This window comes from Acanthaster planci, linkage group LG15, assembly GCF_054643075.1.
Source record: "Acanthaster planci isolate LZ-2023a linkage group LG15, COTS_SCS, whole genome shotgun sequence".
NCBI classification, from domain to species: domain Eukaryota; kingdom Metazoa; phylum Echinodermata; class Asteroidea; order Valvatida; family Acanthasteridae; genus Acanthaster; species Acanthaster planci.
In genome coordinates, this window is record NC_141791.1 from 11,568,065 (window position 1) to 11,593,416 (window position 25,352).

The 25,352-nt window shown below is 42.9% G+C and overlaps 1 protein-coding gene and 1 long non-coding RNA gene across 4 annotated transcripts; one reads left to right on the forward strand and one right to left on the reverse strand.

Annotated features, from left to right (window-relative positions):
• Window positions 1-2,836: 2,836 nt before the first annotated feature.
• Window positions 2,837-7,392, reverse strand: LOC110981491 (uncharacterized). Its single transcript, XM_022239094.2, has one exon. It carries the CDS (start codon window positions 6,885-6,887, stop codon window positions 5,067-5,069), a length of 1,821 nt encoding a protein of 606 aa, XP_022094786.2. The 5' UTR covers window positions 6,888-7,392; the 3' UTR covers window positions 2,837-5,066.
• Window positions 7,393-7,750: 358 nt separating this feature from the next.
• Window positions 7,751-25,085, forward strand: LOC110981513 (uncharacterized). 3 transcript variants are annotated; one of them, XR_015427909.1, is made up of 5 exons: window positions 7,751-15,380; window positions 16,849-16,946; window positions 17,654-18,413; window positions 19,805-19,946; window positions 21,456-25,085. It is a non-coding gene; the product is annotated as an uncharacterized LOC110981513 (long non-coding RNA). The 3 variants fall into 3 exon arrangements; XR_015427910.1 differs by having other exon boundaries at window positions 16,852-16,946; XR_002598448.2 differs by lacking the exon at window positions 17,654-18,413.
• The last annotated feature ends 267 nt before the right edge of the window (window positions 25,086-25,352 follow it).

Consider the following 25,352-nt stretch of genomic DNA (forward strand, 5'->3'; position numbering starts at 1 on the left):
ACACACACATGAGCAAAGAAATTAAAGCAGATTGTGATGGATAGCCAGGCAAAGCAACCCCGTTCCTACCCTTTCCCCATCCCCACCCCCCCTCCCAGCACGGATTTATTGTACATCACTGCTGGCTGAGGTGTAACCCGAGTGTGAATGATGGTTTCCCCTTCCTGAAAAGTTGGATGAAAACACATTGCCTTTCGGAAATTGTACAAACATCTATCGCTTTTTCCCCCCACACAAAACAGCATGAAACGACAAGTGAAGCAAAATCTTAGTCAACTTACATCTGCTTTTTATTTTTGCTCAGCCGTTGCGTAAATTGAAAAGATCTGGTTTTGATATATTTTTTCTCGTGTTATTGGAGTACAAATAACTGAGCCATATAAAAATACATTTTGGTATAGATTTCGAGGGATACTTGGCGTAAAGAAGGCTGAGCTCCGAACCAATTTACCAACCAAAGCTTTTGTAATGTATTATTGCTCTCATTGTAATTGGTCCCCAAGAAATGTTTAGTTAGTAAGACAAATATTCTTGAAAATATTCTTACAGCGGGGTAGTTGGAGGATACAGTGCCAGAGTGACATTTATTATAGAATATAATTATTATATTAAAAAAATATGCCTTTTATTTACACTTTTCACTCTACATTCTGGCATGTCGCTAATCTGGCGGAATTATGCTCACTATCTAAATGAATAAAGGTGTATCAACAATACCTATATGTCTGTTTTCCACAGGGACGCTACGTGCGTGTGACCCACACCCTCACAGATTGTGAGCAATTGATGTACACCGACTGATTCAAATGCTTATGGAACTTTTATTTCCCTTAAAGACACTTTCACTCATGTCGCTTAATTGGTCGCGTGTATGCCACACATCGTGCCAGAGCTTCTAATTTGAGAAAATTCCGATTTCTTTATGAAAGTGTAGGCCTCATAAGTCATTCGGAACACCAGTTGTTTAATATTCAAATCGACCCACGAGACAAAGGCTTTACTTTAGCTGTTGTAATTGAGTCACCATATTGATGATAACTACCGGTATTATAAACATGAGACAATGTCTTCTTAACTGTAGCAATCGCAAGTTGTCTTGTCTTTCAAGTCAAGGTCTTGTGACAGAGGTGTTTACTGTAAGCCTGTGGAGCTATAGATCACCTGTCTACAAGTGGGCAGCGTGATTATCCTGTCCGACCTTGTGATTGACTTCTGATGGGCCTGATGCTCCCATTTAAAAAGGGGTTGTGCCGCTTGGTGGCAGCAGACAGCAACAAAGTAATGCGCTTGCGCAATGGAATGTGCAACTTTTGCATGCAGTGGATTGGACAGCCATGCTTTTTCGACGTTTTTTTACGATCATGCATTATGCACTGGATGTTGCATTTTCTCTAACTGTTCCTTAATGCTTGAATGCCCAAGTCCTGGAATTACTGCTCGAATTGAAATCGGGCCTTGAACTACGAACGTGCAGTTCTATAGTTGGAAACGCCTTTTTCAGAATTCCAGTTGTTGGCCTAAGTCTCGCCATTAACGGCACGGGAAAAATGAGAACCACGTCAAGGTAAGCGGACTCTTGGCAGCGACCATTTTGTGATGAAGAAAGAAGCGCATGGAGGGTTAAAGGTTCCCACCGATTATCACCATCACCAAGGCCTGGATGGCAATCAATAGGTACGGCTCTTTATTTAGCAATGCAAACTTGGCAGGGGCAATTGCTACAGAATCAACTTCAGGTGATGACCTATACATGTCACAAAGCCAGTGGATGAGTAACCGTGTGCCTGCCTCGCACGTCCTCAAAGCAATCGTGCGGGGTCAGACGCGCACAGGTGTTTCTCGTTTGTGTCTTAACAGGCGGAGAGTGTGAGGTCAAGCTGTTGCTTTGGAAGTGCACATTTTCTTGACGCCAGCTGCAATGATGTGATACTTCAGTCATGTGCTCGTGTCAGTCTTGTAACGCAAATTCTCCTTATCTTCCCAGGGCTTCGGTTTTGTTAGGGAAGTCGGACACCACGTGACCGACGGCTCCAGACCGGGCATCGATTTGGGCAGTCGTGTAACTCTGTAAACCACTGGAGCGAATTTGTTTCCCAAGAACGCCACAAATAAACGATTAAAAACCATATTAGGGATATTACCGCTACGTGAGGACTGCCTTATTGATTTTATACGTGGGATTAGAGTAACTGCGAATCAATTTATTGGCTACTTTACACGCTCTCTGTTGCATGGAAAGTTCCTTTGGTTTTTTCTTCCCAAAAGCAAGATGGGTATCGCAATTTTCTCACTAAATATGTACAGACGGGTTTGACTTGTATGATCTACTTGAGTTTTAAGCAATTTCACATTGTCAACAAAGTTGTGTAAACTGGCACTTTGTACGTGCTATGATTAAAAGCAATTGCGATTCACGTAAGTTTTGTTTTATTGTATACACGTGCATAAAATTCGGTGTTTGAACGGGCCTGGGACCTACTCCTTTAAAAGTATGAACGCATTGGCCAATCGAAATGCACAAAATCTGTCGACCCTTTCCAAACGTGTATTTTCAAAGGGTGCGCTTTCCGAGTCTGCAGGATTGGTGTAAGAAAATGGTCGAGTAGTGAAACAGAATTCGAAGACAAAGTTTCTTTCTCCAATTGTACCGAACCCTTTCTACAAGACCGAGGCTTTCTCGCGTAGGAATACACTCGTAAAATAAACTTGCTCTCACAGCTGATGTCAGTTATAGATGCAAGTGTTTTCCAGTCACATCGAAGTTTGTTCTCTTAACAAGTGACATCACAAAACTGTCTTTTGGAGTTCAATCATTCAATCGTTCACTCTCCCACGATACACGGGACTTCTTTGTAGCTGTATGAGCTACTGGTCTAGAGGAAGTCAACCTTTTGATCTGAGTAGCGATACCAATTATTCAATCACCGACATCGTTAGGATATTTCCGCGGGTGAATACTAGCTTAGAGGCTGTTAATCGATCTTTCCCGCGCGTCACCGTACTGCGTTCAACTTTTTCAAAGGGCGTGGAAATTACGCTATCCTCAATTCTTGGACAACCCTTGACCGTACTATACAATTATGTGTACCAGTTAAAGTATTAATAAAGCAGGTCCGGTGATCAGTGAGTGGACTAAATCTTAAAGTGGCGACTATGACAAGTTGACGTGTACTATAAAGTTTCGTCACTGCAAAGCACAATCAGTAATAGATGTCAACAACTTCTTATATTTCCTTAATTGCTGCGTCCCCCCGCCCCACCCCCACAAAAAGTTCTAATCTGTGCGTCCAAATCAAGACGTATGGAAGATGTGTGATCATTTCCTTCTTAAAGCACCGTTTTTGACAATAACTGCAGCAATCTCTTTTCGTGCGCCTTTAAACCGAAGGAGCTCAACTTGTATATGTGACATGTTAGCCTGTTCATAATGACCTAACCCGTCGCTCAAGTCTTCAAAACAAAAAATGCAACTTGCTTGATACGCATTTCTGTACGTAGTTGCATTTAAGACAGGCAGTTCCTTGCCTGCATATCTTGAGAGTTCTATTTATGTCTGCACTGAAACATTACTCAACTAACGCACCACATGTATCGAACCTTGTAATTATGCGCATCCGTAATACGTGGTCCTGTATGCCGTAGCACTGATTACACCAAAATAGACCATAATAGTGCTTTGGGATAGTTGACCTTAGCTGACCTACAAGCATGATAAGCAGATCTCACCCTTAGCATGAAATTGAAAGAGTTTGTTTAAAAAAAATTATAACCAATTTTTCTTCAAGCTGGTTCAAATTGAAAATACGGGAAATGTGAGCTAGGAGGATTTCTGTTCATAATTTCCTCCTTATCGCCAGTCGGTTAAAAGGAAATTGGCCAAGTATGGCAAAAGAACTGGTTACTTTGACGACCAAGACCGATTTGAGCCTATAAGTTCCTTTAAGGTACTTAAAGTTTCTGGTGTTTTTTGTTCTTTTGAAATGGCGAAAGTGAGAAAATTGTATTAAGAAAATAAGCGGCGACCTGTGAATTAGCTACACCGGCCAGAGAACTTGGAGTTATTAATAAAATTCTTATGATGAATAATTGTGACGAATTGGGACTTAATTGAGCTTTGCCATTTGCCTCTTGTAGGGTAGTTTATCCCTGTGAAAGTTAAAATGTAAATGCGCTTTGTAAATGCTTAGTCACACGCAAAAATAAACACGTCTCTATAGCAAATGCCATATCCAACTGATATCCAAATAATTATATCGGAAGGTATCAAAAAGTTGACAAAAAATAGCGTTCTGATTTGCTTTGCGAAATGATGCTTGCAAGCCACATAGGCGTGGCCCTTACTTATCTCACATCGCCAAACGTACCAAGGTCGGGTCCAGCCCTACTTCAAACGTCATCAACCCCCCTCCCCCCCCCATCTGACTACGGGGGATTTCTGTAGTGCAATGATTCATACGCTGCTCCAAATTTAGCTCGCGAAGAGTAGCCTTCAAGTACAACGTGACCTTCAGATTGAGGGAGGCATCTGATTTTGAAGATTATTTTAAGCCAGTGTGATTGCACACTCAACCCCATGAAGCAGATTGATATATTACGTTGATCGGAAAACAATTCATCAACTGCCTGCACTCTTGCATGTTCAAATTCTTCCCCCACATTGGTCAGAGTCTTTACCGAGAAACATTGTCCAGAATTGTAACCACTTTTTAAAAGTATCTAATGCAACTTTTATGCCACCATTACTCAGCGAACTCAGGACGTCAACAAGGAATGTCATTTTAGAGTTTTTTTTCAAACACATCCACACAGGAAAACTGTTAACACAGGAGCAGTTCCATAGCAGTTTCACAATTTTGAAAGGGTGTACACAAAATGCACATATGCGACAGTAATAACATTCTCTATATGCTTTACCACGAAATCATTTGGTTTTCAAAGGCGTTGCCACCTTAAACTACGCCATGACTTTCACCTCTATATCCACGAAACCACCTGCTGCGATTGCTGACGATCGCTTGAGTGTTTTTCTCTCTCGCAGTGATACAAATGTGGGGTTTATACAGCGGCTACACCATGGTGACATAAATTTCGTTCTCAGAGTCCCTGGCGTTCGTTTCAGCCTCACCATTCTCGGAGTTTACGGACGAGAACACCCAGCTGCCGGTTGGCGGAAGATCCGACTCTCTCAGTACCGTCTTCCCGCTGGCAAGGCTCTCCGGCCGGGCGTAGATTGGGTCCGGGGGGGTCGGCGGCAGCTTCTTGTGCGACAGGTTCGGATTGGGGGAGCCTGAGGTGGACTTGTAGGTGAGCAGCGTGGGGGTGGTTGACTGCTTGCCAAAAGACGCTCCGGCCAGGGTCAAATCTTTGTCGCCTCGGACTTTGGCCTTGGTCTGATTCCGGCAACAACACTGGCACAGCACGGCAAATGCGATGACCAGAATGACCAGGCTCATTCCCGCCTCGCATAGGACAACGATGATCAACGGGCTCAGGGTCAAGGGCGCTGGGTCTGTTACCGGGGTCACTGTACCTCCAGACGAGGAATTTGTGGCGGGCGAATGTGTGGATGTTCCGTTATCAGCATCCTGTTTGGTATTCTTAGATACCGACACTGTCGGTGACAGCGTGGCCTTTGATGGAATCCCAACAGATGGGGCGTGGTACACGGTGTCAGGAGACGGCCCCGGCCACATTGACGGCGGGGCTGGCTTAAGCCTTCCGCTGCTGACCCGGCCTCTCAACACACTCCATGCTGCCTGGCCGATTACGGGCTTCGGTGCCACGCGGTCGAGACTCCCACCTGACTCGTGGACTTGGTGTCCGCGAACATCAGGTCTGCTCCCGCCGGCTTCTGGGCTCCTAACTCGGACCTCCATGTCCACTACGCGGTACCCACCTCCGGGAGAAGGCACCTTGCAGGAAACCACTAACCCTTCGTCCTGGGTTGTCACCCGTGTGAGGACAATCCTAATCCCATCAGGGCTGAGAGAGTACCGGGAAACTGGTAGTGGGGGGTCCAGGCTCCAGCTAGGTTTCGCCAGCAGGGCGCCGTGAAGCCTATGCCCCTTGTTCAAGGGACATGTAAGGTGAGCATCGCCTCCTGGGACCAGGTGAACCGTGATTCTGGTCCTGTTCCTGGCAGGTGGTATCTCTATGAAGGGTCCCATCGAGCAACTACGGCTGGCCTCTCCGCTTTGGCTCGTCTCGTCCCTAAACTCAATCAAGCACGTTACTCTCCCAGTCCGCAAAGCCGCAACGTCCATCCGGTGCCTCAGATTGTATGGCTCGGTGCTGTCCGTCTTATTCTCAAATAAAACAGTCCCATGAAAACCTTGCAATTTTATGGTCATACCTGGTTTGTTGTTGAGCACTGTGCATCCGATTGGGGCCGTTTGGCTCTGAGTCGTTGCATCCGCTAGCTGCCTGACCGTGGGCTGGACACAGCGCACTGACGGTCTCAAGACGTCGACGACGGTCAGCGTTGCCGGGCGAGACCTGGACCACCGCCTCTCATTCAGCTCCCAGAACTCCACCACGTAGCAGTGGTAAACCCCCGCATCTTCTGGCCGCACGTTGTGAATGAAGAGGTTGAAGTGCACGTTCGGGTCTGACTTGCTGCCCTCCACCGTGATCCGGGACGGTTTATCCGGGTCTGCGGTGAGTAGTGAGCGGCCGCTCGTCTGGAAGGTAGCCTCCTTCATCCAGGCGACAGCCTGATTGTCAGCCAGCGACGAGACCTGGCACTCCAGTCGCGCAGTGCTTCCGATCTGCACGGTCGTGTCGCGCGGCTCCATGACGAAGAACGGAAGACTTCCTGGTGTGTCTTGGGCCAGAAGACAAACTGCGGAGACTGCGAACAAAACGATGATAAAGATCAGCGTAGCCATTGTTTATCCTTTTGTTCTGTGCAGCATGGAATGGTGTTACTCAAACCAAACTGCTGTTAATTCTGAATAAATCCCACGTTGACACTTTCAAGTACATAGCGATGTACCTGATGCTAAATTACTGAATCGCACACGTCTTGTCGCTACTCCAGACAGTCACCAGGAGCAACACACGTGCATTTTTTAAAAGAAGACCACGTCGTTTTGTTCACCAATGACGGTCGTCCACGGGCAACGACATTATTGCCAGTGTCAATTATACCCCGAATTTTCCACGATTCCCACTTGCGATTTCCATGGGAAGTCTCTCCTGCTTGTCAAACGTCAACACAAAATGTGCGGACTCACTTCACCGACGGTATGTCCGAACGCCGAGTAACAGCCACCGCGTTCATCATGGCTTGTGTAACTCCGCGTCGAGCCAGCCTCCGAATGACTTCACAATGTCTTACAGTAATTGGAGCTCCCCGAATCCCCCTCCTTGATCCCAACTTCCGCTGCATGCAACAGACGCGCAGAAGTCTACAGGGTTAGTGAAACCACCGCAGCATAGTACAGTCGCGCTAGGGCCGGGATCCGACGGGTGACTTGGGAAGGGGGGTTACAGGACGAAGTTGATGATCACGACGAAGCTTATGTTCGGTACCGTCTCCAGAGGACCCAGTGATATGAATGTTGATGAGAAATTTCCCGGTGACTGTTTTTTTTTTTTTTCCTTGTCCCGTATTACGCTGCCTTTGCGACAGGGGACCTTCTACACTTCGCGTCTTAACGGTGGAACTGATTACCACTGACAGGTGGTGTCCATACGACTCTTACATGTAGTTTCCTGTAGAAGTGGAGAATAAAACTTTCGAGGTTGTCCAACAAATGTAGTCCTACCTTCGTTGTCTTCAACCTCATTCCAAACTCCATACACATTTCTTTGTAGGCTGAAGGAGGTACATATTAGCCTCACTGAAAAAATACCCCACGCCAGCGAAATGTCTCCGTTTTCTGACATTAATACACAACTACAAAATTTCTCTTAAATCGTGCCTGATAAACCTACTAGTTGAAGAGGGAATCATTGCGGTACTTAATTTGGAATTTGAAAGCAAGTGTACCATTGTGGCGACAGTGCATTTTCTAGCCAAACTTTTGACTGCACGGGCTTGGGGGTAAGGGTAATGCAGTTTTTAGATAACTTCTGGGTGGGAACAAGTTTTCGGATTGGAGATGATTAAAATACTTTAGTCATACAGGTTCGTAGGCGGGATTCATGTCGCAATATTTTTATGAAGAAGAAAAGCGTGCTTTGATGCACTATGATAGTTGTTCCTTAAATAGCCCTATCAGCTACTAATAAATCGCATCCTTTGAAAGTCGTTCAATGTGACCCTGGCAGCTTATTATTTGTTATCGGTTCTTTGCATGCAGCGTAGATCATGCATGCCTAATTAGAAAACGACGACCAATGCAATAGTTGAAATGCGACGTTCTAGAGGGCGCTGCCTTATCTAAAAGAGGACATTTTGGAATTTTTCAGAGATTTGCTTAATACTCTTTAATCTTTCACAAAAGAACGCCTATTTGTTTTGTTTTTTAAAGCGACGCCTTTTAGATCAATAAACGTTTTCTTGGTTTTCTTTTGTCAGTGCATTCTCTCCTAAACCTACCACATTTTCCAGAAACAATTAAGATTCAGTTAAATTATCCCAAGACAATTATTTAATTTTTTATATTACATTTTTGAGAAATATGAATGTAATATAAGATTGGCTTGTGACAACTACATACATTGTCGTCCGTTTAGTCTCCGATTTGTTGAGTCACAAATTTTCTTGCTTTCCAGTGCTATAATAAAATCAAAAATTTGGGCGTGTCTGGATGGCTTCGAAATTAGTTGAACGTCGGACTCCGGGTGTCAAGAGGGGTCTGTTTTATGTCCAAAGGTCAGCCCTCCATTGTTCCAAACCGTTGTCTTGTGAAGACCTTCTCGCCCCCGGGAAATGACCAATGATTCGACGGTCAGTGACTATGTCAGTGCGTATCTTGGCCCGAAATACTGTCTTTCCAATCCCAAATGTAGTCATTCTCTGTAAACACATAAACAGAAGTCATCCCCGATCCAAGAAATGTATTTTGTAATTTGGCCAGATTTTTTTGTAAGATATAAAATAGACTGGATAAACTGGCACTATTATGTGGTTGGATACACATCAAATATTGGTTATTAATTTTTTGGTTCTAACAACCAACCAGTGGTACTGGTGTGCCTGGACAAGGGCGTGGAAACGACATTGGGTTGAATAAAAGTCACTTTCCCCAATATTGTTCCCAGTGATGTGGCTTTTGTACTTAGGTCGTACCAAGTGAATTCATTGTCATGTTTTAATTCATGCGTTACACAGACGATTTTTTTTATCCAATGGACATAAGGTCTTGCAGAACCATTCCATTGAAAACTGACCCATGCGCATTAGGGTTGTGACTATTAGCGTAGAAAAAGTAATTGGCAATATTCGCACACCGGCCATAATGAATTGAAAGCGAGGCTAACTTTGGTATTTTTATTTTGGGAAACCTAAGAATAATAAAAGCAATGACATAAAAGTTCATCACAAATTAATTTTATTTACGATGATGCATAATTTAAAAATTTGAGATAATTGTATCTAAATGTTTTTTGAAGCAACAATTGAAAAATAAAAGTGAGGCATGGAGCCCGAAATAGTCTGGCATCACCCCCATTTGACGGACGCTATTGGATAAGGTGGGTTCAGGGAATGCGATCAAACATGGCTTCCGTGTGGATAAGATCTATTGCAACAAGGATGAGTTCCCGGAGTACCTTAACAAAGCTCATTTTCCCTTGGCCATGAATGTATTTCCTGTTTTTGTAGCCGCCACCGGTGACGGACATCACGGGATTTTTACTGCGGTAAGGAACTGCTTTCCTGCCATTCATTCACCTAATTACCTGGAGCAGTGCCACTAGTTACGAAGCATTATGTTAAATGGTCTGGTTCCGCTCAGCATTTCGCCCACTTACACAGTGCCTGAAACATAAGTTCAGCAGGATCGGGTTTATAAAAATTGAAGGAGACTCTGTGTTTTCGTTTGGAGGAAAGTGACGTTGCCATAAAATGCAGTAGTTAACAGATGTATCAATGACTGTGAAAAACGGTTGATTTAAACATCCTCTTGTTTACAAAATTGTAGGGACAGTGGCCTATAAATATTGAAAACCGCAGTGTTTGATGTAAGGTGTTGCTTTTTCCGAGTGTACTTTCGACACTGTCTAGGGGTGCACAACATGCAACAATAATTATAAGTCGACGGAGGCAACTTACTGCTTTTCTCCAGATGTTTGAGACTTTCCAGGTAAAGGTTGTGGATGTTTTTACACTGGGGGAAACGTTGCGAAGCATGCAGCTGCTGGTAGAGGGAAAAAAGGTGGTTTCAAAAAGTGATTGAAGTGTTAGAAATTGATATACCGGTTGATAAGCTAAGGCTATAAATGGACATAGTGTGGTGTTAATATAACACCTTCAAAATCCATACATAATACATCTGGTATTTACCTATGGGTGCAACCTAACACCAGTGTAACGCGGCGCTTTTTTTAGGTGTATAACGTAACAAATTTGATTTTAATTGGAGGATATACAAGGAGTATAACGAAAAATGAAAAAAAAAACTGTGGTTGAAAGTGATGTTATTTTGTGTTTCTAATTATGGAGGCCTATTATGAACGTTGTCAAGTCCATTAATATTCCACTTCCTTTATTTTCCTTCGAAACTGCTATCAGACATTCAGCTCACTGAGTTTCAAGGAATATTGGGTTATCGGTGTTTTTCTATCGTGCCCTAGTCTCAACAGAACCCAGAGAGTATTGAGATATTTACAGTAATTCCAAGTGACACCCAGGGACGTCCAGATACAACAGGAAGAGGCCGGAACTTTTCCCCCAATCTGTCATTTTCGGCCTGCCCCTGAACTACCCCTACGGCCACAAAGCGACTGGGCACCGCCGTGAATAATAAACTGGAGCTTCCCCGTGGAAAAGATCGGCGCACATTGCCCCTTTCTTCGCCCCTGTCGAACTGGTTGGCCAGTTTCCTCGCTATCAAACTCCATCAGATCGACCGTTTCCTTTGTGTCGGTCTGTTAAAGGATGCAGACTTCTTTGACTTTGGATTCATCTCAGTAACTGACCTTGAGCAACGTTACCATTTATACGTCTCCCCTTTTTTCAAACAACCTTCAATAGATTTCCTGGCAACCGTTCCAAAAATCTGCTTCCCATGCAGGCGTTTCCTCTCTCTTGGGGTCCTCGAAGTCTTGAGGAAACGAGGCCCATTTTGAAAAAAAAAATTCAGGGACCCTCTTTGGTTTCCGGGGGAGCGTCTAGTTATAGAGTTGTGGGTCCCAAGCGATCAGATCTCAGCGGATGTTTTGCTGTGCCTCACAGCAATAAAGACGCGCCGGAGGACATCATCGTGGTTTGTTGTACGTCTTTACCGCTGATTATTGATGCCGCCGGCGTTCGCCTCGTCACTGCAGTGTGTGCCAGGTGAAGATAACGCAAAACTGCGCCAGCCATTATAATAATAGCTATCCTCCGAACTGTCTGCCGCGAGCCCTATCTGCGACAATCAAACCGCTTTAAAATGTAACGAAATGGACCCTTTCAAAGACGGTTTTGATGGCGGTCAAAACCATCTTCGTTAATGTTCGGGATTCAGCAGGCCCAGAGCGAAGACCGGGTGACGTGATTTCAGGAACATTTGTTCTAAAGCTAGCTCGTAAAGGCGCCCTGATTGTGACGACCGTCCTGAGTCCTTTGCGTGGCGGAGCTGACAGGGACCCCTCTGTGGCTTCAGCGGCAGTATCCCTAACTTTCAAAAACGGTCCGGAAGAGATCTTGTTCTACACAAATGAAGCCTCGCTTTTGTTTTAATATGTCGAGTCCTTGAAAAGAGCTAAATAAATTGTATAATTTCATTGATATCAGAGTCAAACAAAATAGGAATGCCGCTTGCATTGTTGCGCTGCCGAACTCCTTAAGCAATGAAATTCATTGTGTACGCCAGTAAGAGAACCATGTTGCCCAATCACAAATTTTACACCGCAGCAAAATTCTGCTAAAAAAATCTGCCTTTAGGCCCCTCCCAAAAGTCTCCAGTTTCTGGTCAGCGCACGGTGTCGCCGTAGACCTGCGCATCGGCAAAATAAAAAAGTTTTTATTTGGTATAAAATGATGTCCAAAAGCTGCCAGACTTGCTTAATCGACTGGAATCCTGCTAAGGCCTGATTTTAACGTGTTTTGATGGGGTACTGTTGAGTAATATGTACTGTGGAGTCCCTGTAGTTCCCCGTACATTTAGTTGGGCGCTCTTTTCAGAGGATGTCATTTCTGTATTATACATTTACATCTGGGAACCAGACAAACAAGGTGGTCTTACGTCCTGTGTACATGTTTGTACAAGCTGAAAATACTTTTGAACAGTAAAAGTGCAGGGCCAGTCTATTTAAGTGTCAGTAGAAGCGGGCGGAGTTACGTGCACGTGCAGCCGCGATGGACATCCCGTGTTATCGTGCATCATTTCCAAAAAAAGTGAAGTTAAAAAAAAAAAAAAAGCTGCATCACCGCACCACTTTTGGAGCCAGCTCCTAATCAGAAACGGGAGACATTTTCTGTTGGCCCTATGGCCGATTGACACACACCAGAAAAATTCAGTTTACACGGTGAAGTTGAAAATTATACTTCGGAGCCTACGCTGTAACAGAAAAAAAGATTTCCTATGCTACACTACTGCAAGTGTGTGTTGTACGTACCTTTTGTTGACTTACAACGTAAGAGGAGCGTACATTGAAACTGATACTTTACTTAATTTTAGTTCACGCTGGAAAGGGAATGGAGTATGTTTTTGTTTTCACTAGACGTTGGCGACATTTTGACATGCTCCCCCATTGAAAGCACGCGAATGTACCCTCAGCGGAAGATCGCATTACCCATACGGCTGTTCGCCCATTTTGGACGGCACGTATCACGCACAGTCATCCGCTTCGAATTTTCGCGTCGGGGGCCAAAGAAATATTGGCTCATGTCTGTTCAAAGGTTATCGCTGGGCTGTTGTCCCACGGCCGGCTGAAAATAATCGAAGGGTTGAAAGGGAGAACGGGAGCAGTTTACTTTGAAAGCGTACAATAAGCGTCTGAGAGGATGTTGTGATTTTAACGATGGGTTGGAGCGTGTGATGGAACGGATCTGCACGGGGTTCACTTGGGGGTGGATTTGGTTCGTTTTATTCTCAGAGCCCGTTGTTTAGTGTCTGTACCATGGGTTCATGGCGACGCCCCATGTAATAGGGGACCTTGAGCAGCCTTTGAGGGGCTTTCAGTCTCCCATGGGAAGGGCTGTGACTTCCCGGTAAGATTTTCCTTTTTGTGGTAAGAATTGAAACTAGGGGGAATCAAATTAATGCCACTGGGCCCACAATCCAACAGGCTCATGTAGGCCTTTAGTAAATGTACATGAAAGCGTAACTTGGCTGTGTTCATAGAGACCCTCCCTTTCCAGCTAATTGGCAAGGGCTTCATTTGTCCGTTCCCAACAAGAACTTTCTTGCAGATTAACCCATTTTCATTATGCCGTTTTCGCTTCATCAGCAACCCGATTTTGCTTTTAAAGTGTAGCTGCAATGACCTTTTCTTAGACACAGTTTTTTTCAGCAACTTTGTACTGTTCTCCAATAAACGAAAATTCTTTTGCCTTCCTACTTGGTTCATTTTTTTTAATGCACGTTTTTTAAATTATTCATATTTCCCGGACAACTGTTGTGAGGGTGTTGGTGCCGGTGATGCCATACAGTGAAAAACATAGTTCAGTGCATAGGTTTTCTGTTCAAATTGTGAAAAGATTTCCGAGAAAGGGATTATTACCTATTGCCATGCAAATAAACAACAATAAATCGGCAAAGAAGAGAAAATGTAATCCGGCAAAATTTACAAATCTGCAGGACTTTTTTGTGCACAAACTAAAGTACAATCGAGGCTTTGTTCCTGGTATGACGTCACAGTGTTTTGCTTATGAATATGAAATACTCGGCTAAAACAAAATAGTGAAACATAAGTTGAAAATCGAGTTAAGACACAAAGGTGTCTTTTTGGGGTATGTATTAAAACCAATTGATTGCAGCCACCCTTAAAAATCCCCTTACTGTTGCAATTTGCAGCTTTGACATTTTCGTAACACTTTTTTACACTATTGAAATGAATATAACTCAAACATATTTCATTTCGTACATTTTCCCCGAATATATCGCAATGAAACTAATATTTTTGGGAGGGACAAAATGTGCTGAGTTTCAGTCCGGCACTTCAAGACCTGCAGTGTAACTTGACTTCAAACAATAAATTAAAGCCTAACTGAACAAGTTGATGGTGGTAACGTCGTCCTTTGGCACCCAACCCAATGGGACTAAAGGTCGACCTCAGAATGACAGCCGTTGATTTCCGCAACACGGATGCTCACCCAGTCAAAATAGCCTGGTACCCGCAAGCTTTCCCGTCTCTTACCCTTAAAAAGGTCACTTGAAACTACATCCATCATCGATAACATCACATTGGCTACATGACCTTTCATGAAATGTTACGCTACCATATGCTTTTTATTTCTCGAGTTCCTCGTGGGCGGTAGAAAATGTTTTACGTGTTGTGTACAATACTACGGTGGATCCATGGGGAGGAGGTCGAAGTCGTGAACATGTGTCCCCCGGGAACCCTTTAAAAAATGAGAGGGCAATCATCTTCTTGAATCATTACGGGCATGTTGACTGCCTCTGCGTCCAAAGCATTTTCTCGGAATAGGATCACACACCAGCTCCTCGTCAGGGTTTTACAGGAACACACGGAAATACTTGTGAGATTTTGATATTTGAACAGCTGCAAAAAGTAGAGAGATGGCTCCCAAAGCCAAAGACAATGGAAAGTTTTGCAAAATTAACATTAATTTTTTTTTCATAACACAGAAATGAATGTTCTTGTTTAAATAAAAAAGAATTCAGCCCATCCAAACATTAATTCTCAAATAACGTAGGCTACATGGCTACGCCTTGTTGCTTGCCACTACATGCCCTACCAGCAATAACCGTGGTCGTTTGTTCCCGGTGTTCGAACGGCCGATTCACGAACAAAAAATGGAGCTGTTCGCGAACGAGCGAGAAAAAGCCGCCCGAACTCAGCCGTTTGTCATCCGTCACTGAAGTGTAGTGGACACAAGAGGGCGCAAAGCACGTAACAGCGCGCAAAGCAAAAACAAAGACGTCACAGAGATCCCAATTGCGCGGACAGACACCCTGCAAACAACACGTGTCGTGGGTTCGGTGGCACACTTGTACATTTGGTCGCTTCAAATTTAATCCGTTTATTTTCGCGACTTCGTGTGTCATAAGAAATTAGACTTTGAGGAATCGCTGGCACGCCTACGTGATGACATTGATGGAGTAAGTACAATGGATTTTGCTTTTTTAATATTATTCCACACTTTACAGGAATTATTACCAGTCAGAGGCGTACGTAGTTCGTCAGTTGAGAGTGATGAGACCATGGAGAAAGGAAAATACCATGTTGAGACTAATCCTACATGTACGACTAGGATTCCTTGCTCTATGGATCAATGCCTACACTCACTGACTGCAGTACATGGCCCATTTCTGTGAAAATGACATGAGTAACTTTGGGGTTCATTACCTTTACCACCCTGTTCCTATTGTAAGGGAACAAATTCTACTTTTTTGAAATAACTTATCTAAACAAGTTATTGGTTATGTCCTCTTTCGTATCAGAAAGGAAAGAGAACAGGGCTTTTGGTTTTTGAGAGAAATTTTGGGTAAAACGGCAGCGTACATGACTGCCCCAAAGAGAGCTATGAACAACAAATAAGCGAATGTAGTCTGGTTCCTTGACCTGGATGGGGATTTGTTTAGATGAATCCAAGGTTATAGTCCACTAATTCAAGCCCCATTGAAAAAAGTGTAAAAGCAGCACTGTTCAGGGCCCAATAACATGCAGGCCAACATCCCTGAGATTTCTGAAACACAAATGAAATTCTTGTCTGGTCACTTATCTTTCAATTCTTTTCAATTTTTTGTGGGTTAACCAATTACAATTTGAATTATTCCCACAAAACAAAATCACCCCCCCCAAAAAAGTGATTTTTCCGAAGTCTGCAGCCGTTTTTCAAGTGGCAACCCTCAACTTTCTCAGGCACTTAGGACCCGCATTTTTCAACCGTAGTTTTTAGCCATTCTGCTCTCATACGAATACTCAAATACCCAGGGAGTTGATCCTGGCAAGGATTTACACAGTCTCACCATTTTGGGGGCCAAAAAATCTCCTTTTTCAAAAGATACTGTAGGGGCACTTTTAATGCTAATGAGCTGGCCAGAAACTCTGCACCCCTAAAGGCCTGAGTCAGGTAACCAGACGAAAAACAAAATGGCATCATTTGACTGAGTGGTTGTCTTTTGCCAAACTCGCGTTAGAAGTTTGCAGTTTTCTTGCTTAAATATTGTCGAAATTTACCTAAACTAGGCCTATCAGGATTGAGTAATGGTTTCTTAAAATGTTAGTTAAAATGAAAAAATGATGAAGATGACTCTGATGTTAGCCCGTAGCATAGACAGTGAAGGTGAGTATGTGTACTTTGTCCAAAGACTCTGTAAAAAGGCCCTAGATATCCGCAGAAACAAACTGAACAATTCCATACAAAACCTTTGTGCTGTGGACTTCCTTTGTCTGACAAATTCAACAATTCAATGCAGCTTTCCTCTAAGGAAAGGTACGGCTTACAATTGTTGTCCATTTTTTCAAATTTTTATGATGAAGTCACCACTCTGTTTTCACTGCTGAAGTGAACACCTAGAGTCAGCGATGATGTTCGTATTTTATCTCCTTTTTGTTCTTCTCAAGAAGCGGGCTCAAGAGAGACTCAAGTTTCAGTGAGGCCCCAAGTGACGGCCACTCTGACAGTGATGTGGAACAAGAACAGTGGATGGAGAAAACAGCAGGTAGACAAGCTGTCACTTGTCAGTCATATTTGCCATCTGTGAAGAAATAAATTTTGCAGGTAGATTTGGCCCTGCTTCGTAACGTCTTAACTCTAAAAGAGCTTGGTTACATTGGACCACCTCACAGCCCACAGCAATCCCCCCAAGAATTGGGCTGTCCAATGCTGGATTTTGTTTGATACAAACTTTCCTTCTCAATTCAAGTATTGAAGTTTTATCTCAATCTGTCATATGGTTTGACAGTCACTTGGAAATTGGCAATGGCAGCAGAAAAGTATACAATTTTGGTTGACCTCTCTCAGAAAAAAGGTGCTGTGTGAGAACGGTATGTTGGATTTGCCCAAAAATGTCAGAATGACCAAAAAGGGTTATTCAAAAAAATCCAGAAGGCTTCTGGAAAATATGCACCTTGATAATATTGGAAAATATGTTTACCCTCTTTAGGGTAAAATTCAGAGATTCTTCAAGAAATTTCCACTCACCCAGCCAGAGTTTTCACAATTTCTTAAGTTGAGAAAGCAGTCACTGGGTACCTCTTGTTTTTTGTACATGTGTCAACTGGCTGAATATGAACCTTTTCTGAATCAGCCAGCTTAGGCTGACAGAATTACGTAAGTCTGTGGCAAATGACATGCCCAAACAAAAATACATTAATTACAATGCATACAGACATAACTGCTCCCTTTTTGTTGCTATATTTTTACCAGGTGTTAAAGGTGATACTGCGTGGTTGGTCCCCTGCCTGTGGGTTCATCTTCTGGCATCACTGCCCTGATAGAGTAAGGCGATAGCAGCGTGGTTGGTCCCCTGCCTGTGGCTCATCTTCTGGCATCACTGCCCTGATAGAGTAAGGCGATAGCAGTGTGGTTGGTCCCCTGCCTGTGGGTTCATCTTCTGGCATCACTGCCCTGATAGAGTAAGGCGATAGCAGCGTGGTTGGTCCCCTGCCTGTGGGCTCATCTTCTGGCATCACTGCCCTGATAGAGTAAGCCGGTAGCAGCATGGTTGGTCCCCTGCCTGTGGGCTCATCTTGTGGCATCACTGCCCTGATAGAGTAAGGCGATAGCAGCGTGGTTGGTCCCCTGCCTGTGGCTCATCTTCTGGCATCACTGCCCTGATAGAGTAAGGCGATAGCAGTGTGGTTGGTCCCCTGCCTGTGGGTTCATCTTCTGGTATCACTGCCCTGATAGAGTAAGGCGATAGCAGCGTGGTTGGTCCCCTGCCTGTGGGTTCATCTTCTGGTATCACTGCCCTGATAGAGTAAGGCGATAGCAGCGTGGTTGGTCCCCTGCCTGTGGGCTCATCTTCTGACATCACTGCCCTGATAGAGTAAGGCGATAGCAGCGTGGTTGGTCCCCTGCCTGTGGGCTCATCTTCTGGCATCACTGCCCTGATAGAGTAAGGCGATAGCAGTGTGGTTGGTCCCCTGCCTGTGGGCTCATCTTCTGGCATCGCTGCCCCAGTAGAGTAAGCCATCTCTTGTTTTCCCACAGTAGTAGTCATGATTTTGGTTGTCGCAACAATTTATTTAAGGGTACAGTCCACCATTTGTCTTTTGTGGATTATTTTCCTTTGAAGCAACAAAATTACTCAAAATCTAAAGAAGGGAACACAAGAACGGACCTGAGGAAGATGAAGTTTAGCTTAATAATGATGCTCCATATTCTGAGAAAACTATTCTAGGACTTAGATTTCAGATCAAAAGTTGCTGAGTTGTGTTTTAAATTGTGCCTGAATTCAGCATCTGGGAAACATTCTCATATTCAGACGATTGCAGCTACATCTTGTCACCCCCTGAACTGATGAATTATAGAAACTGCTAGTGTCTGTGCATCGTGTCAGTGCTTGCATGCATTTCTAATAGTGACTTCCCAAAAATTTGAGAAGGCGCCTGCTTGAAATCATTGTTTCTTCATGATGACTGCTTGCCAGAAAGAACGGTTTCTCCCGGAATTTAGTCCTCTACGTAACCAAGTACGCTTTTCAACAACAATTTTGGATACCTTTTGGATTACTGCAAATGATAGACTGTACAGCACTTTCAACCAATTTGTCCTTGTACAGGGTTCCCACAGTCATTGAAAATCCTGGGAAAAAGTTGTCCCGGAAAGTCATGGAAAACTCACGGAGAATTGGTCTGAAGAAAACTCATCGAAGATTGTACAAGAGTGATTTTGATGGTGGTTATGGATATTGGCTATGGCAGTCTTCCCGTTTAATATACCAAACAAATCTGAGTGGCATTAAATGCAGTGGAAATTGTCGTATTTCAGTTCTGGAAAGTGCAGGAAAGGTCACTGAATTTGATTTTCAGATTTCATTGGAACAGTCAGTCAGGGCCAAATTTCTCGGCGCTGCTTAGCACGTGATTTCATGCTTACAGAGGCTCAGCGTATTTCATGCATACTGTAAACATTAAATACAGCAAAATGAATCCTAGCCTTGGAGCATGGATCTACCTCCATGCTTGGAGGGAAGATTTGCTTAAACTTAGTGATGTAACAACAGAAATCTCTTTCTGCACACAACCGTTAGCACAACCACCCCAAACACTGCCATGAAATAGTGCTCAAGGTTAGCACATTTTTCTGCCAAAGTTAGCACGATTTTTCTTCTGACTGTGTTCAGAAGCCCCATGAAATTGGGCCCTGACCCCACCCAGCCTGTTACACCCTGCACTCCCCAGCACTGTATGGTTTTTATAAAATTTAACAGCCACCCACAATAAGAGTCTGTGTGGTGATGGGTTGAAACGTGGATGTTTTGCTCATGTGGGGAAAAGATTATTGTTACAGTATGACTGAAAAACCTTAGGTGACCTATTCTGGTTGTTTTTTGACATTTTCCCCTCTTTTTAGATTTGGGAAGGCCTCATTGCCAGGTGAATGTACTGCCATGGCTGCCTACATGAACGCTGAGGCTGGCTAGCGTCATGGTGCGAGTGGACTGACCGATGACATCTTCGAAGTGAAGAGGCAGGTTACGTCATAAGTAGCACAGGTAAGAGTCCTGTGTTTCATATCATTGCTGGCTTTCTGCAAGGTGAATACAGGAAAGGAGGAGGGCCAATTGGGGTCATGACTAAAAAAGGAGCAAAAATTGTTTTCATTTGAAAATATGAAAGGATCTTTCTGGTCTATTCAATTTCCCTTCTTTTGAAAAGTGGAAATGTAGCCTAACCCCTCAAACAACTTAAAAAAAAAAACATTTGGCCCCCAGAATCAAGTTTGTCCCCCCTCTCTACACAAACAATTGGGTCCTGGATCCACCCTTGGGTGCTTGTTGCTGGCTTTTAGGGCATCCCTGATCTAAGGATGGTTGTCTGCATTGTGTCAACCAAGCAAGACAATAGGGGTGAGGTTACACCCTTGTAACCAGGGCAAGCTAGTTGAATGCACCAACTATACTGGAATTGTTCACATTTTCCCGGCCTAAAGTTCCTTTTCGTTCATGGTTCGTTGCTGTTTCATGACAAATTACCATTGATCAATGGTCCGCATTTCCTGAGACATGGTCACCACGATCAAGGAGCAATTAGGGTTTCATAGTTTGAATAGGAAAACTCGTGAAATGAAAGGTCCAATCATAGACATGAAAAACCTTTAGACCGACAACAGCAGGGGCATAATTTAAGGAAAGTTTCTATTTTTAATAACCATGACCAACGCTGCCTTGTCCCCTGGGGTTTCGTGATTTGCTGCGCAGCACTGCTCTGCATCGAAGAAGATGGATTGGAGGCAACTGTGGCAATTGTCCATCAAACATTATTTGGCCGTGTTGGTCTTTTCCTTAAAAGTTCTAACCCGGCACAGTTCAATTTTTCTTCCTCATAATATTGCCTATTATTACAAGCCATTAGTAGGAGCCAAGGTGCACATTATGTGAAATTCAGGTAAATTCCTGACATCCCTGTTGTTTAGTGAATATTTTGAAAAGCAACTTTAACAATTTAACAAATTGTCTCAAGTTTTAGCTGATAGAGCACTGAGAACTGTGTTTCCAAAACATTTCCAAAAATAAAGTCTAAAAATTAAAATCACATACATTACAGGGATTTATTCAGGTTTTTTGAAGGTGGCAATGAATATAGACTGATGGACAGATTTCTGTAGGAGCTGTTGGCCCATAGATATTTTAGGTTTTGTGGTCGTCCCAGCCTCCCAGGCTGATTGACGCTACAGTATTACTGTGAAACAGCGCCCTCACTTGTTAGGACAAGGGAAAGACAATTATTAGTGTTTACAAAGTCACTTCTTGATTCACTGAACCCTAAAGGGTTGTCTCGAAAAATAGTTTTAACAAAGAGTACAAATCACAAATGCTTTCAGAAGTAATGGGTCAGCAGTGTCAAAGTAATTCTCTTGTCGTAGTTCATTTTCTGACATTAAATGGATGGAAAGAAATTAACACATTTTTTTATGAAATGAGGTGTGTACAAGTATAATTTTTGAAGAAGTGTCTCAGTTTCTGCTGCAATTTAGTTCCTCTTGTGATTAATTTCTTCCCCAGACCTCCTCATATGAAAGCCGAGGGTATGCCCCAGGGGAAGCAGACCATGATGCTGATTAGAAGAGCGCCCTCGCCTCCTTCAACCTGGAGAGAAGGAAGATGGAGGCCAAGATCCTATGGGACTTCACAGAGATGATTCATGAGAATGTCAAGAAGAGGAAGGAACTCAGATAGATGGCAGTCCTCGCCTCCTTCACTGAGGAGGAACAGTTTCCAAGATTGCATGAGGGATCCTCATCAGAATCTTAGGCATTGATTCACAAAAAGGCAAGGAAAGGACTCAATCTTCTCAGAGGTCGAGTTCGGGCGGCCTGTTCTTGACACGGGTTTCTTGTTCTCGCGCTCAAACTGCGGGAACACGACTCAAGAACACTGTTCTCGGAACAGGATCACACACCACCTCCTCGTCAGGGTTTTACAGGAACACACGGAAAAACTTGTGAGGTTTTAATTTTTGAACAGCTGCAAAAAGTAGAGAGATAGTTTCCAAAGCCATTGACCATGTAGACAATGGGAAGTTTTACAAAATTAATATTATTTTCCGTAATGCAGAAATGAATGTTCCTGTTTATATAGAAAAGCAAACCTTAACTCTCGAATAACACACACGTACATGGAAGCCGCCATGTTGCATGTTACTTGTGATAAGCAGTTATTTATTCCCCAGGAATAACAAATCAAGCTGTTCGTGAACATACGGGAACAAGCCGCCCAAACTCAGCCAGAGATGCAGTTCCTTGCTTCCATCTTAGTGATGGAGCAAGTCTATCTGCATTTGTACACTACTCAAAGGATCGAAGGATCATACATAGTGATTAATAATTTAAACGAATGGTATTCACATCGCCGAAAATGAGCTGCCTTCAATTGGGCTATTTTCTGGCAAAACAAGAAACTTCTGCTACAGAGTACTGAAGTCTCAAGACACTGAAAAAAAAACAACTTTGGTCAGCACCTTGTCCATCAGGTCCTTTACTGCCCTGAAAATGATGTATAAAAAAATTGAGTTTTAACCATGTAATGTGAGGGCACTATTTATGAGTTAGGATGATATTGAGGTAACGTGAGGGCGCTGTTTATGAGTTAGAATGATATCACAGTAATGTGAGGGCGCTGTTTATGAGTTAAAATTATATTGTGGTAATGTGAGGGCGCTGTTTATGAATTGGAATGATATCGCGGTAATGTGAGGGCACTGTTTATGAGTATATTCTGGTAAGTGAGGGCACTATTTGTGATTCTGAATCACAAAAATGAAGCACCTCAAGATGTATCTCGGCATGAAAATATTACATGTAATTGTTGAGACCCTTTTATTCAGTGAAATAATGCAATGTCTGACATGTATCCGTTTTCAAATCTTCCCCCAAATCACACATTTTTCTAATCTGCAAAAATGATGATTGATACAAAAAATCAAATTTGTGGTTGTCAGGACATTTTAAAAAATGCAGCTTCACAGTTTTCCAAAACCTAAACACAAAATGGCAAGAGGTCCAATATTTCGGTCCTTTTTTTTTCCCAAGAAGTCCTTAAGTGAGACACATACAAGTGCATCATTTTACCACAGGGTTGTATAGTACTGGCCAGTCTCATTCATGTCATTGTACCCCCCCCCAACTCGCTAAGACACTCCCAGTCTCTCAACTCCTTGCCTCAGAGTTACCCCATCCTTAATTCATGTGCAAAGAGAGCCTGGCCATTTTGAAGTTGTGCAATACCTGAGCAATACACCTCACCCAATGCTTTTTTACCCTTTCGGTTAATTGGGCTGAAACACTACAAACCAATTGCATTGTCTCGTAATCTGTGGTGCTGAACCAAGCATTAACATGATCTTCAGTGTACAATAAGTAAAGTCAATGAGGTACACACCTGACTGAAATTTTCAAAGACAAACGTACGCCAGTCTGATCCTTAAATATTTTTGAGTAGTGTATATTGGTAATTTTGGTATACCGTGGCAGTACGGGGCACGGTCCATATACAATGCGTGGTGTAGCATACCTCCCCAACTATTGCTATTTCATGTTTACTGCTCCAATTGTCGCATTTTCATAGGCCTTAAAAATCAAATGTTCTGATTTCCATAAAAAAGGGGAAAAGACCTGGCAAAAGAGGGCGCTATTTTCCAAAACAGAGGTGCCATTTGCAGAAAAAAGAGGGTGCTATTCCCTGTGTTGAAGTGTTGGTTGTTACACATACATACGTGATTGTTCTTGTTTGTGTAAAACAGATTCTCTTGTGCGGCTGCTTGTTTTGCTGTGGGCTCATAATATGGCCATTCCAATTTTAGAGTTTATTGACATCTTAACTTTTGAGACACTGTCATCAGTCCCAATTTTTTTTCTCTCTAATTTAAAGCAAATTCGAGATGTTCAGTAGAAGTGTGCAGAAAATGGAGCCAAGATTTATGTTCCATGTACCAAATTGTTCAGTATAGTGCCGCTGTACTGTACTTACATCCAAATTAGTCATGACTTAAGAGGTACTCTGTAAATTGAATAGACAATTGGTCAGTTTGCTTTTGAAGGACTCATTCTTCGCCTTTGTTTCTTTTCATCAAAATGCATAAACTCATATTAATGCTCATTTAAAAACATTCATGTTTACATTTAAGTTAGACTCCAGACACTTTGATACTACTTCTTTTGAGGACTAAAAGCTTGTAACTTTACATGCTTTTAAAAATTGAATGGTGTTCCCATTTAGGCAGCCAAAATACCCTAACTGTTCAGTCAACCCAGTGGCTGTTCTGAACCTCAATTTTAACAAGTTCCCCCCCCCCGAATTGAGATATTGACAAATGGGAAGAACCACGAACATATGGCTGGATAGCTCTGTTGGTAGAGCACTGGTACGGTGTTCCAGAGGTCGCAGGTTCAAATCCCACTCCAGTCAATTTCTTTTTTCATCTTCTTAAGTTTTTCCTTAGACAAAATTCTATGTGCATTTTGTATTTTCCAAGTTGTACACCCACATTGCCAGAGCATTAGAAAAAAGTCAAACTATATTTTGCGGCCAACATGTTTAAATTGTAACCAATTGTTTCCCAAACTAATGTCTAAAACAATGTTTTTCACTACACACCTTTTAGTGCCTTCTAAGGACCTTTTAGCACTGACATGAAATTTGTTTCATTTGAAAATATTGCAAAAAAGCTTTGTGTATACGTAAAAAAAACCACCATTTATTGCTATAACCAGTTAATTTCTATTTGCAAGTGAAATAAATGCTCATTTATTTACACTAGCAGAACAACTTGTTTGTACATGTATGTCTATTTGTAAACTGTAGTACTTTGCCACTTAACCCTTCTCCTAATCTGAACCATGTTACACTGCCAGAGTTTAAGGTACATCTGTTTCCACCTTTAGATTTTAAATTACAGCCTCATCCTACATGGAAGCCCTGCCAGTCTTAAACATCTTCCAAGCTCCTTATATAAAGTTCCCTCTTGGAGCCTTTTAGTCTCAATCTTATAAGGGCTACAATAAACCCAATAGCAGTATAGAACATTGAGAAGCTATGTCCTTCAACCCCATCAGATCCTCAGAGCCCTAATACTGATAGTCCCAAGCCCTCAGCCATCCACTCTACCCTTCCTATCAGCTCTCAAACTCCCAGCCCCTAGGCCTTCCACCCTTGACCATCTCCAGTACACAGTTTTGGCTGAAAAATTTTCTAAGTCCAAACAATGGAAGGTTTAACATTTAGAAACGAGCACATTTTTTCAAGAAAGTGCCGTGGCATAGCGGTTAAGGACACTAACTGCTATGCACAAGGACCTGGGTTCAATTCCAGGTGGGCATGCACAATTTTGTTAAAAAACTTAGTAAAAAAAAAAAAAAAAAAAAAAAAAACCTCCTTTTTCGGGGACCCCGGGATTTGAACCGG